The sequence below is a fragment of the Garra rufa genome, chromosome 4 (genome assembly GCF_049309525.1).
Source record: "Garra rufa chromosome 4, GarRuf1.0, whole genome shotgun sequence".
In the NCBI taxonomy this organism is placed as follows: Eukaryota; Metazoa; Chordata; class Actinopteri; order Cypriniformes; family Cyprinidae; genus Garra; species Garra rufa.
Window position 1 is genome coordinate 16339636 of NC_133364.1, and position 13981 is coordinate 16353616.

Consider the following 13981-nt stretch of genomic DNA (forward strand, 5'->3'; position numbering starts at 1 on the left):
GTGTGGACAACCACCCTAAAATGAATAAAATCCATTCACTCCTTTTTTTTAATTCCTATAAAACCTAAACAGTCTCAATTCTCAAGCCGTTTTGATTTTCTGAGCAGTATGACATCATACTGTTCAGGCTCCGCCTACAACTGCTCATGGACTGTCCTGTATTAGCATATTTCCGCCATTTTCTCCACACTCGAGTAGCTGTAGCGACAAAAGTGTCTTGTAAGCAATGCAGGTGTTTTGTATTTGGATGTAAAAGCGAACATAAAAGTCTTTGTTTTCTCCTGACATCAGAGCCACTGAGGATGCAGTGGTTTAAGTTTTGTTTTTGATGGTAACACACCATGAATAAATAATGTTAGAGAGGGGTGGAGTGAGCAGTAGCTCATTATCATTTAAAGAGAAATGCACCGAAACGGCTCGCTGTGAACAGAGCTGTTTTTGACAAGGTAAAAAGGGTGTTTTATATTTTAATTGTTGCGGATAATTTATGAAGATATCTGATGTCCCCTTTAAAGCTAAGTATGAGCAACATCAATGGCAAAGTATGTGCATTTGTTCTAGAGTCTGACCTGCGAAGCATGAGTTTGGGGTTTTTGCTGTGGACGTATTCCTCCATCAGCTCCAGCAGGAGGGTTCTCATGATGTCCGTGTAGTACTCCAGCTTTCCATGTAGCGCCACCGTCAACAAGGAAGCAAAGTAAACCTTATTTCTGGCATTGAACTCCTGCTTGTCCTCCAGGGTACGAATGAACTAAAGCACAAAGACATGAATACACAAGTCAGCTTATGTAGACATGTCAGCAGAGCAATCTCATCCAGTCAGAGACTGGAAAATGACATTAAGGGTCTTACATTGATGAGGAAGGTTTTGCTGTTCAGGAGATTGGAGAACTGGTTGAGCGCTTGGTCTACAATGGCTCTGCGGGATTCTGGGATGTCAAGCTTGCCAGTGATCATGACATCGTTGGCTCCATCTTTGGAGGGCAGGAAGAAAACGCGGTTGGTGTAGTTCTTGTAATCCAGGAATGGAATTCGAGCTTCGCTTAGATCACTAGTGTGGTCCTCCATCTCTATCATAAGATCTAAAAAACACAGAGAGTTAAGTGTGATAAGACAAGTTGAAGCTTTGAGAATAACAAAACCCATCTTTGCTCTTTGAGATAGTTCACCCAAAAATAAAATTCTGTCATTAGTTACTCTATCCAAACCCATAAGACCTTCGTTCATCTTCGTAATACAAATTAAGATATTTTCGCTGAAATCCGAGAGCTTTCTGACCCTGCATAGACAGCAACGCAACTACCAAGTTCAAGGCCCAGAAAGATAGTGAGGAAATTGTTAAAATAGTCCATGTGACATCAGCGATTCAACTATAATGTTATGAGCAACCAGAATCATTTTTGTGCTCAAAGAAAACAAAAACAATGACTTTAATCATCATTAATTTCTTCTCTTCCGTTCTTTGAGGCATCCGTCTTCGAAGATGTTATTTTCGTTTTCTTTGTGCACAAGAAGTATTCTTATATTCATGAAATTACAGTTGAACTGCTCATTTCACATGGACTATTTTATCAATGTCCTTATTACCTTTCTGGGACTTTTTTTTATTAATATTAGAGACAGAAAACGGGAAATGATAGAGAGAAGTGGAGGAAATTGTGTCAGTTGCGTTGCGGTCTATGCAGGGTCAGAAAGCTGTAGGATTTCTTCAAAAATATCTTAATTTGTGTTCTGAAGATGAACGAAGGTCTTACAGGTTTGGAACGATATGAGGGTGGACTAATTAATAACAGAATTTTCATTTTTGGGTGAACTATCCCTTTAACAGCTTATCTAAAAAAGATATTTACTGACTAAAAGAAGCAGGAATATCTCACCTGTGAACTCTTTTTTACAGCGATCACGGACACTCTCTTCTAAATTCGCCAGCTGATTTTTGATCTTCTCATACTCTCGTTCTGCCTGCTGGCTCTTCCTCCTGCACACAAACAAACACAAACATTACTTTTAATTTACCTAAATCTAATTTGCTGCTAATTATTTATAACTGACTTATTTTGTATTGATAATACAGAGAGAGAACAGGAAACAGATCATACTGGTGTTCTATATTTGTGAGTTTCAATTTCTGGTTTGATTATTTTTTTTATCTGCTTAATTTAATTTCCTGGTTATTACTATTTATTATTAATTGAATTAAATACAATACCTCGTAGAGAGAGGGGAAGGGAAATCTAGATAATGGGTTTTTAATTTGTTTTGTTTGTTTAGGTATTTTTTTTATTAATTTACTGATTAATTATTATCTCTTGACTTTGACTTCAATTTTTTATTGTTATTAGAGAGAGACAACGGGAAAGAGAGAAGTGGAGTGAATGAGACCGTATTGAAAAAAATATTTGAGCAATATGATCAATGCGAGACTCACTAGACCACGGCTTTGAAATCTAAGTTATTAAGTTTACGTTATTACAGTCTGGCGCACTCTGAGGTCTGTTACCTGTAGCAGTATATCGACACTGCAATGAAGAGGACCATGGGAATCAGGACAGCAGGAATGATGATGTAAAGAGGAACCTCGTATTTCCTCTCAAAGCGAACAGAGCCGACATTCCACTCTCCGTTGCCGAATTTGATCTGAAGAAGACAAGAAACGTTGAACTCAATGTAAAATTGGTGAGAATAACTGTGATTAAACCTTGAAGAGAGCAATTTCTAACCGTCAGCTCCATAGCCTCTGAGCTGGTGTCTCTGCGATGGCGTCTGGAGGTGGATTTAGGAGGCCTGGCGGGGGCCACGAGGAACAGTTTATCGTCCTCCAGGATTGTCACCGGGCATGGCTCATCGCCCACAAATGCCTGGGCCTCTTTGGCAGTCATGGCTTTGGAAAAACCTTTACCCTGCATCACAGAAAAAGCAATGAAGCAATGAAATCAGCAGTTACTGAAACTAAAAGGTATCCAAAATCTGTTGTTAGCAAAAAATACTTGCATTAACGCTGATGATGCTGCTTTCCGTGATGGCTTTATCGCTCAAAGTATCGAACGAGGGGTCTGGATGGTAAGCAAACCCTGTCAAGTTCTCCACCAAGTTGTCCAGCTGGATGACCGTCCTTAAGGACTGGTTTATGTATGTCTTGTTTACAACCGGAGAGAAGAACTCCAATAAGGTATCGCTCCTGTTGCTCACTTCTTGTTCGAACTGCGAGAAAGAAAACAAGTCAGTTTATCTCTGCGTAAAATGCATTTCACAAATGTCTGAGCACTAAAAAAGAAATAAGAAAGCAGGATGTCAGCCGCGTGATGAATGTTGCTTATTAACATTAAGAGAAGTGAGACGGAGGAAAGGAAATATTAGGTAGATGCAGACAGGAGAGAAGGAGAGAGAGGAAACTCCTAAGCTTGAAACTAAGCAATGGGATATGAAAGCTAGACATTTGATCAAAAAAGGAAATTACATAAAAATGAAATGCTGACATTTCTTAAAAGCCAATCAATAACATTCGAAAAAACAAAAATAGCAAACCTGAAGATGTAAAATGAAAGCACAAGCAACATATTGAGTGAAAAAGCTTTTAATAAATAATGACTTAAATTTCGAACCCGTTTCTCATGCAAAGTTATCGTATTGCATCGAGAACTCAGACTCAGAACATAGAGCACAATTTGTTTAGGCTACATTTCTGCTGCTATTGTGGCAACTATGAATTGGAAAATATCTGGTTTCTTTTGCATCCCATGGACAAATAACATACATGTTTTAGTATTCATTTTAAACTATGTGTAGTTATTAATTATTTTTATTTTATGTGCTTTTGTAATTTTTAATACACTGTAAAAAGTTTTCACCAGTTTCAACTTAAAAACTTAAGTTTAGCAGCTGCCTTAAGATTTTAAGTTAAATCAACTTAAGTCATTTAAACTCAAGTTATATCAACTCATTTTTATTGTAATAAGTTAAAATAACTTGTAGTTTTAAGCTGATTTAACTTAAAAACTTAAGGCAGCTGCTAAACTTAAGTTTTTAAGTTGAAACTGGTGAAAACTTTTTACAGTGTAGTTGTAGCTTATATATATTTCTATTTCTAATATGTGAACCTGGACCACAAAACCAGTCATAAAGGTATTTTTTTTTTTATATATTTCCATTGATGTATGGTTTGTTCAGACAGGACAATATTTGACTATTTGAATATTCAACTATTTAAAAATCAGGAATATAAAAAAATCTAAATATTGAGAAAATCAGCTATGAAGTTGTTCAAATGAAGTTCTTAGCGATGCACATTACTAATCAAAAATTAAGTTTTTATATATTTAGGTTAGGAAATGTACAAAATATCTTAATGGAACATGATCTTTGCTTAATATCCTAATGATTTCTGGCATAAAAGAAAAAAACGATAATTTTGACTCATACAATGTATTTTTGACTATTTATACTTAAGACTGGTTTTGTGGTCCGGGGTCACGTATTTCGATTACTATTTCTATTTCTATTAGATTATTTCAATTAACATAAATGATTTTTAACAGCTTCAGTTTCGGTTAACAGTAACAATATTGCATCCACTTTAGGAAACAGAATCAGTGTCTTCCCTTCAAATCCCAGTCTTGTTTATTGTAAGGGAACACTAACTTAACCACAGATGGGCCCAAAAATATCATTACAAACATGACACACACCTCGACATTGGTAGGTTGATTGAACTCGTCAGAAGAGGGCAGCACTCGCATGGTGACACTCTGCACTTGATCAAATCCAGATCCCATCACTCGGATCTTACGGCCTCCGCTGAAAACACACAAACATACATAGTGACATGTAACACTTACTCACACAGCAATATATTCTCACCCCTGGTCCTTTAAATACATCTTTACATCTTACTTGTGATCAAAAGCCATGGCATTTAAAATTTGAAAAGCCCAATAGTGAGGCTGTATATGTGAGCGAAGCTTAAAAACTGACTTACCAAACAAAGCTGTCCGGTGGCTCGTAATGTGTAATTTTGGGATTGGTTGAGTATTCGAATCCGCTGACATCTTTGGAAGTGTCCTTGCCGTATTTTACAATAACGGGAAACTTATCTGAAGGAGTCTTTGTTCCTTTATACGGGCCTGTCTTGCAGGTGATCACCTGGCCAAATGTCAGCCTATATGTTTGAAGACATAAGAAATAATCAGAACTGGACTAAGAGATAAATCAAATCTGCTTTATTCTACTCGTTACTCACACTTCACATGGTTCTCTGTCCACGGTGATGCTGATGTCTTCTTTACTAGCTGTTTCCAGGTCCTCTCCTGTGATAGTGATGACGGTTCCTCCAGCGGCTGGGCCTTTAGTGGGGGACACGGCCCTCGGGATAGGATCCTGGAAGGAGAGGAAAAAACAACTTGCTGTTAACATTTGCTCACCCACAGCTCCAATAATAGCTAATTTGTCTACATCAGTCTAGCGTTATTAAATATTAATAAGGCTATGCTCACACAGCCCGTGGAGGAAAATGTAAAATGAACATCTGAAACGATATAACGAAAACCTATACACACACACACTACCGTAAAAGTTTGAGGTTAGTGAGATTTTTAAAGATTTCCAAAAGATCATGCGACACTGAAAGCAGAAATAATGGTTGCTGAAAATGAATTACACTTTAAAAAATATTAAAATAGAACAATAGTATTTAAATTTCAATAGTGTTTCACAGTATTACTGTTTTTAATATATTTCTCTATTAAATAAATGCAATTATGGTGAACATAACAGATTTCTCTGAAAACTGATAACTAATAACTTGTGTTATGACTGTTGGTGTGCTAAATTCAATTTAAAATAGCCTTAGAAACACATTTATTTCTAATTGAAACTGAATATTCTGCTTGGAAAGAAAGAAAGAAAGAAAGAAACAAACAAACAGTAAATTAAATCTAAATAAACTACACCTTTTTCCCCTGTCAAAAACAGCTCTGTTCACAGCCACCCAATTTGGTGCATGTCTCTTTAAATGATAATGAGCTCTGACCTCGTCCCTCTCTTCCGTTTTTTTTTTTTTTGTTTGTTTGTTTTTTTTTGTGTGTGTGTATTTGGTGGTGCGGTACCATCAAAAACAAAACTAATCCACTGCGTCCTCAGTTACTCTGATGTCGGGAAAAGACTCTCATGTTCACTTTTATATCCAAATACAAAACTGCATTGCTTACGAGACGTTGTCGCGGACAGTGTACAACTGGCTGACGGAAGAAAATATGCTAATACAGGACACTCTGTCAGCAGTCGTGGGCGGGGCCTAATCAAAACAGCTTCATAACAGAGTGTTTAGGTTTTTTAGGAATTAAAAAAAAGAGTGAATGGATTTTTATCACTGTCATTCAAATTAAAACTGAATATTCTGCTTGGAAAAAATGAAAGAGAAAGAAAGAAAGATAAACACTAAACTAAATCTATATAAAATAAATAACTAAACAACTGACTAACCACTTAAAAGTACATTTTAAAGAATGAAAACAAAGGTTTCCCCCTTACACTGGAATATTCATTAACAAAAAAACTTTAAATAAACTTTTAAAGGGGACATCGGATACCCATTATCCACAAGGTGGTATGATTCTTTAGGGTCTTAATGAAACGTCCACAACATACTTTGGTTAAAATTCCTCAATGGTCATGTAAAACAGCACCTTTTTACCTCCACAAAAACAGCTCTGTTCATAGCGACCGACTTTGGTGCATGTCTCTTTAAATCATAATGAGCTCTGCTCACCCTGCCCCTCTTATCCATTTTTGTGGAACAAAAATAAAACTAATCCACTGCATCCTCAGTGACTCTGATGTCGGGAGAAAATGAAATCTCTTATGTTCACTTTTACATCCAAATACAAAACACCTGCACTGCTTACAAGACGTTGTCGCGGACAAAATGGCAGACAGCATACATCTGGGTGAGGGGCAGAAATATGCTAATACGGGTAAGTCTGTAAGTCTGTAAAATTTTGAATTTCTAGAGTTTTAGAGATGATAGATTTGCTAAGGTCATTGGGTTCGATTCCCAAAGAAAGCACGACCTTATAAAAGCTTTTGTAACTATAGAATCATAGCAAATGGGAATCATACCAGTTTTAATCTGGACAATATTGAATTTCTTGAGTTCAAGAGGTGCTAGATATGGTTAAGGTTATGGGTTTGATTATCCAGGAAAGCACAACCTGATATAAGCTTTTGTAACAACTCAAATCATGGGAAATGGGAATCAAATCAGCTTTTAGGCAGGAGTATTTCATGTGAACAATTCAAAATTTCTAGCCCTGAATAGCTCCTAGATGCACCAAGGTTATAGGTATGATTCCCAAGGAAAGCACAACCGTGTATAATTTCTGTAATTCTAGAATCATGGGAAATAGGAATCATATCAGTTTTTAGACAGGAGCAACTCACATGGCTACTTCTGAACTTCTATGGCTCAAAAGGTGCTAGCAACTTCAAGCTCATGGGTTCGATTCCCAAGAAAAGCATGACTTGATAAAAGCTTCTGTAACTCTAGAATCATGCAAAATTGGAATCGTGTCAGCTTTTAAGAAGGAATATTTCATACAACCAATTCTGAATTTCTAGAACTCAATAGGCAGACAGCATACATCTGGGTGAGGGGCAGAAATATGCTAATACGGGTAAGTCTGTCAGCAGACGTGGGCGGGACCTGAGCAATATGACATCATACTGCTCAGAAAATCAAAACGGCTTGATAACTGATATTTTTTTAGGGAATGTAAAAGTGATCCGATGTCTTCTTTAAATAGCAAGATTTCCTTGGTCAGTCATCTTTACTAACTACATTTTGCTGGTTAACTATAGCTTGACCAGAAATAACTAGAATTAATCAGACTGGATCAACAGCTGGTGCAATTTGCATAGAAAATGTACATAAAGAAAGGCAAAAAGGATTGAGGAAACTAAACAGCCACAAAGGTTTCATCATAAAGGAAGCAGTTACCCTGTATGTGAATAACACCTCCGACCGTCCGGTTCTCCCTCCGTCCACCTCCACTTCCACTGCCCCGACTTGGCTGTGCTCACTGGGCAGGTCTACAGGGGGTTCTGGGGGGAAAGACCCAATCTCGCACACAACACTGAAAAAACACAGGCAGAACAAAATGATGTTTTAAATGCTCTACACAACCAAAGGTAAAATCAAACACCACTGTTCAAAAGTTACGCTGTACCTGGTACTGACGGAGTATTTCTCCGGCTGATGAGTACATGGCACCCCAGCCACGGTGATTCTCTTAATGTCCTCCGGCTTGATGCCCAAGTTAGAGCCTTTTATAGTGACAGAGATTTGTCCATTCATCGGCCCATACCGAGGAACAATCTGGAATGAAAGCAGAACAGCACAGCACAGTTAAAACAGGCCTATAATAGTCAAAACTATAAACTAGAGAGCTACAAAGATCACCCATAACCATTGTGCCCTTGAGTGATCCAGCTGCTTGGGAGAAAATCATTCGCCAGATGACAAATAATAAAACACCATCAGGCGCAGGCGGCGCGATCATTAGCGTCTCAGATGGATTCAACAAAACACTAGAGTGAGAGACTGAGTTTGCAACTACCAGCGCAGCCATCTATATATCATTTAGGCATGAAAAATGAAGAGGAGGATGAAAAGAAATGGTGCTTTCTAGAGAATATGAAAGAGAAGATGAAGAGTAGAAATTTATGAACTGCATTTGAACCGAGATTCGTAATGCATTTTGAGCTTAGCTTGAAGTGTGACTGTAACTAGTGTTAGGAAAGTTTAAAATTGGATCAAGTGGCACTATCGAGAGAAGAAAGACATGAAAAATTGCCCTCACGTCAGTGATCTTTGGAGGAGGACAGTGCTCCGACTCCTTGATGCATAGGTCTCTGTAGATGCAGGATTTTGTGGTGTCGCACCACACGCAGTTATACTTCCGATCTGCGTTTTTACACAGACTGCAGTCCTCACGTCTAACCGAACAGTTGTAGAGCACCACTAGGTAGAAAAATGGAGGAAAACAAAACAACAATTCACAGAACTGACACTGAATTCATCATCTTTAACAAAATATGCTTCGAAACAAAGTTCCTCTAGTCTTTTTGTTTTGTAGAGAAATGAACATTCCATTAAACACTGTTTTTCGGAAATTGTGAGTTATGCAAATTAGGCTGTTTATTGTTGTATGTGGTGATTTATTAGTCACATTTAGTGCAAAGATTTTTGACGCTGTCAATAAGCTGTCCAAATGAGATCCTCATTGTTTTTGTGGCAGATAAACACTGCTCAGAATATGTAGGCTGGCAGTTAAGCATTTTAAAAGATATTGGCTTTAATGTAATGTAGATGACTTTGTTTTGGAATATAGCTTGAAGGGCTAGTTCATGTTCAGACATGTTTAGCAGATGAGCACTTTCAAAATGACTTCAACTTCAACAGGCACCTGGATGATGTACATTTGCTAGCTACATGTGATTAATAGAATATTTAGAAAAATTAAAATTCTGTTATTAATTACTCACCCTCATGTCATTCCAAACCTGCAAGAACTTTGTTCATCTTTGGAACACAAATTAAGATATTTTCTGGGCCTTGAACGTGTCAGTTGTGTTGCAGTCTATGCAGGGTCAGAAAGCTCTCGGATTTCATCAAAAATAATTTAATTTGTGCTTCGAAGATGAGTCTTACAGGTTTTAAATGACATGAGGGCGAGTTATTAATTACAGAATTAATTACCTTTTTGGGTGAACTACCCTTTAATACTTTTATGTTTTTATGTTATAATTTTCAAAAATGTAAATTTGTGCTCATCTGCTAAACATGTCTAAAACATCTGTAGTTAGATATAAAAACAAGGTCTTAAAAGATCAATCTCCAAGATGCCAGTGATATATAACATATGTTATTCTATTTTAAGGTTTATCAGATGTGTTTACACAACTTTTTCTCATCTTTACGATTTACATGTTTACTACAGCTTCTCCAAGTTATGATGATGAAAGTTCATTTAAATATACCTCTGAGGGTGCTGTCAATCTTCCTGTCCGTGGCTTTATCCTTTACGTAGAACGTCACATTCACCTCTGGCTCTTTGTCAAATTCAAACTGGCATAAAAACAACAGAAAGCATCATTAAACACAGACAGATACAGACAAACACATCACTGCATCTGGAACAACTTTGTGCAAATTCTCCCCTGCCAACATGATGTCTTTGTAAACCCGATCGCTATGTGTTTGTTACGCCCACATAGGACTGAGCCCTACACACACGTGCAGCTCAATAGCTGTGAATGTTATATTGGCTGGTGCTCAAACTCCAGAAACAAATCAATGTGTGAACAGAGAAGCAGAAAGTGAGGGAGACATAATAGAAGCAGTGTACTGACCTCATATCCCTCAAAACTGTACTTTGACCCATCAGCCTCCACAGTCACCTCGCCCACCTGTTTCATGAGCTCAGTGCCGATCTGAAAGGTTTTGCCCTGAGAGAGATGAAGAAAGAGTAGTGCTGTTTATGCAGACTCTAAAAATAGGCATTTTACTATAAAAACCATGCTGACAAATAGCCTCACCGAGACTCTTTATTGCATCTTTATTGCTCTCTGAAATATTTGATTTTGATTGGTCAATGTTATGGTTCTGTGATAAATTATGTATTTTTTGGGAGTAGCGTATAAAATGATATAAGAGACATCAAACTAGCAAAAAAATGGAAATTCCATAACACAGTAGAACAGGCCCTATTTTTACAGACTTTTCATAGAGTGTAAAATAATTTAAACTTAATTAAATCAATACCTTATGTTAATTCATGTACAGTATTTAGTAAGCATAATGCCATAATGTCCAACCGATGATCAAAAAATTATGAATGAAACTTAAGGATATACTCTAGCATATTCCCATATACACTAATATAATAAACTTAATAGCCACTCAACATACAATAAGAGGTAATGCATGTATTTTACCCTATATTCATCCAAATTTTTTCCCTGAAACTGAATGGCGGTTTTAATTCCAACAGGAATAAGCAGAGGTTCTGGGATCTCAAACTGAGGACACTTGTCATTCTGCAAGAATCATTAAAAAAAGCAGTTTTAGTCATCTTTTGTCACAACAAGATGATCGGTCACCATATATTAAAGCACCAACAGGCATATTAATTTATATATGCATGCATTCATCTTAACATGACTCACCTCCATGTGTTGGATGATATGATTACCCGTGACAGTGTCATCTCTATCACTGCATGTGTGATCTTGAGTATTCCATTGGCAGCCCCACTTACTGGTCACACATGCAATGCATCTGCAGAACACACAACTGGCCAATTAAAAGACTGATCTAAAGAAATGCTACAGGGAGTACACATTTTAAAACACTGGCTGATACTCACGGTGTATTCTCCGATCTCTTCACCACTGCTGCACAGTTGTAGAAGTCAAATGTACTGGATGCCACTTCAATGCCGTCATTTACCGTGATCTTTACTGGCACTGCCACAAAATCTGCACAAATGCATATGGGAAATGGGAATCATATAAGCTTTCAGGCAGTAGTAATTCATACAGCCAGTTTTGAATTTTTAAAGCTCCAGAGGCGCTAGATAAGCCAAGGGCATAGGTTCGCTTCCAATAGAAAGCACAATCTGAAAAAAAGCTTTTTTAACTATAGAATCATGGGAATCATGTATATATTGTGATCAATTTTGAATTTCTAGAGCTCAAGGGGTTCTAGATTCACCAAAGCCATGAGTTTGACTCCCAAAGAAAGCACAAACTAATACAAAGTTTTGTAACTTTAGAATCATGGGAAATAGGAATCATATCAGATTATAGGCATGAGTATTTAATATGGCCAGTTTTGAATTTCTAAAGCTTAAAAGGAGTTAGATACACAGAGGTCATTGGTTCGATTCCCAAAGAAAGCACGACCTTATAAAAGCTTTTGTAACTATGGAATCATAGCAAATGGGAATCATACCAGTTTTAATCTGGACAATATTGAATTTCTTGAGTTCAAGAGGTGCTAGATATGGTTAAGGTTATGGGTTTGATTATCAAGGAAAGCACAACCTGATATAAGCTTTTGTAACAATTCAAATCATGGGAAATGGGAATTAGAGGATGGATACCCGAGCCGAGCCCGACGGTACCCGACGGAACCCGACGGGCCGGGCCGGGTTCGGACAGATATTTAGAAAGGATGCTCGGGTTCGGGTCGGGCTCGGTTACATCAGCGCGATAGTGCGCCTGTGTTATAACAGCGCTTTTTGCCCCGTGTGTCGGGCTGGGATCGGGCTCGGACATAAATATCTTAATGCCTGTCGGGTTCGGGTCGGGCTCGGTTACTGCTCTGTCGGACGCGGGCCGGGCTCGGACAGAAAAATGCGGCCCGATCCGCACTCTAATGGGAATCAAATCAGCTTTTAGGCAGGAGTATTTCATGTGAACAATTCAAAATTTCTAGCCCTGAATAGCTCCTAGATGCACCAAGGTTATAGGTATGATTCCCAAGGAAAGCACAACCGTGTATAATTTCTGTAATTCTAGAATCATGGGAAATAGGAATCATATCAGTTTTTAGACAAGAGCAACTCACATGGCTACTTCTGAACTTCTATGGCTCAAAAGGTGCTAGCAACTTCAAGCTCATGGGTTCGATTCCCAAGAAAAGCATGACTTGATAATAGCTTCTGTAACTCTAGAATCATGCAAAATTGGAATCGTACCAGCTTTTAAGAAGGAATATTTCATACAACCAATTCTGAATTTCTACAACTCAATAGGTGCTAGATACGTCAAGGTCAAGGGTTCGATTACCAAGAAAAATATGACTTGAAAAAAGCTTCTGTAACTCTAGAATCATGGGAAATGGGAATCATATCAGCTTTTAGACAGGAATATTTCATATGACCAATTCTGAATTTCTACAACTCAGTAGGTGCTAGATACGCCAAGGTCATGGGTTTCGATTCCCAAGAAAAACATGACTTGATAAAAGCTTCTATAACTCTAAAATCATGTGAACTTGTAATCATATCAGATTTTAGACAGGAATATTTTATTCGAGTAATTATGAATTTCTAGAACTCAATAGATACTCTAAGGTCATGGGTTTGATTCCCAAGAAAAGCATAACTTAATAAAAGCTTCTGTCACTCTAGAATCATGGGAAATGGAAATCATATCGGCTTTTGTCGGCTTTTGTCAACTCTAAAATCATGCAAAATTGGATTCATATAAAACTTTAGGCAAGACATTTTCATAACAGGCAGAATAATTCAAAATTTCTATGGCTCAAAAGGTGCTAGCAACTTCAAGGTAATGGGGTTTGATTCCCAAGAAAAGGATGACTAGATTAAAGCTTATGCAACTCTAAAATTATGTGAAATTGGAATCATATAAGCTTTTAGGAAGGAATATTTAATAAAACCAATTATGAATTTCTAGAACTCAACAGGTGCTAGATACAACAAGGTCATGGGTTCGATTCCCAAGGAAAGTCTGACCTGATAAAAAATTCTGTAATTCTAGAATCATGAATCATATGCATTTTTAGGCAAGAGCATTTTATATGTACAATTCTGAACTCAAGCCTTAACAGGTGCTAGCACCTGTAACTCTACAATTATGGGAAATTCATATCAACTTTGTGGCAGGAATATTTCATGCAACCTATTCTGAATTTCTAGAACTCAATATGTGCTAGATAAAGCAAGGGTCATGGGTTTGATTCCCAAGGAAAGAAGGACCTGATAAAAGCTTCTGTATATCTAGAATGAATAAGTTAAACTTCAGAATCTATCTAATAGATTTAGCTTCAGTGTAACTGTTTCATCTGATCAGTCTCCAAATTAAAAACTACAAGGCTAGCAAATTACAAACATAAAGAAATGAAAAACTATTCATGCCTGACATAATTTTCAGACATACTGTGAGACAAACACCATCTGTT

At 37.4% G+C, this 13981-nt stretch overlaps 1 protein-coding gene across 1 annotated transcript in view; it reads right to left on the reverse strand.

Annotated features, from left to right (window-relative positions):
* Positions 1–13981, reverse strand: part of LOC141333671 (plexin-B2-like) — a 140895-nt gene that overhangs the window by 12607 nt on the left and 114307 nt on the right. Inside the window, exons 9-25 of the mRNA XM_073838754.1 lie at positions 11421–11532; positions 11221–11332; positions 10990–11091; positions 10405–10500; positions 10033–10120; positions 8853–9013; positions 8220–8368; positions 7991–8126; positions 5237–5373; positions 4976–5155; positions 4686–4794; positions 2992–3201; positions 2721–2900; positions 2501–2637; positions 1878–1978; positions 853–1082; positions 570–751 (exon numbers count right to left, since the gene is read on the reverse strand). Coding sequence (XP_073694855.1) covers positions 570–751; positions 853–1082; positions 1878–1978; positions 2501–2637; positions 2721–2900; positions 2992–3201; positions 4686–4794; positions 4976–5155; positions 5237–5373; positions 7991–8126; positions 8220–8368; positions 8853–9013; positions 10033–10120; positions 10405–10500; positions 10990–11091; positions 11221–11332; positions 11421–11532 — 2422 coding nt within the window. The remainder of the gene's footprint in view (positions 1–569; positions 752–852; positions 1083–1877; positions 1979–2500; positions 2638–2720; positions 2901–2991; positions 3202–4685; positions 4795–4975; positions 5156–5236; positions 5374–7990; positions 8127–8219; positions 8369–8852; positions 9014–10032; positions 10121–10404; positions 10501–10989; positions 11092–11220; positions 11333–11420; positions 11533–13981) is intronic.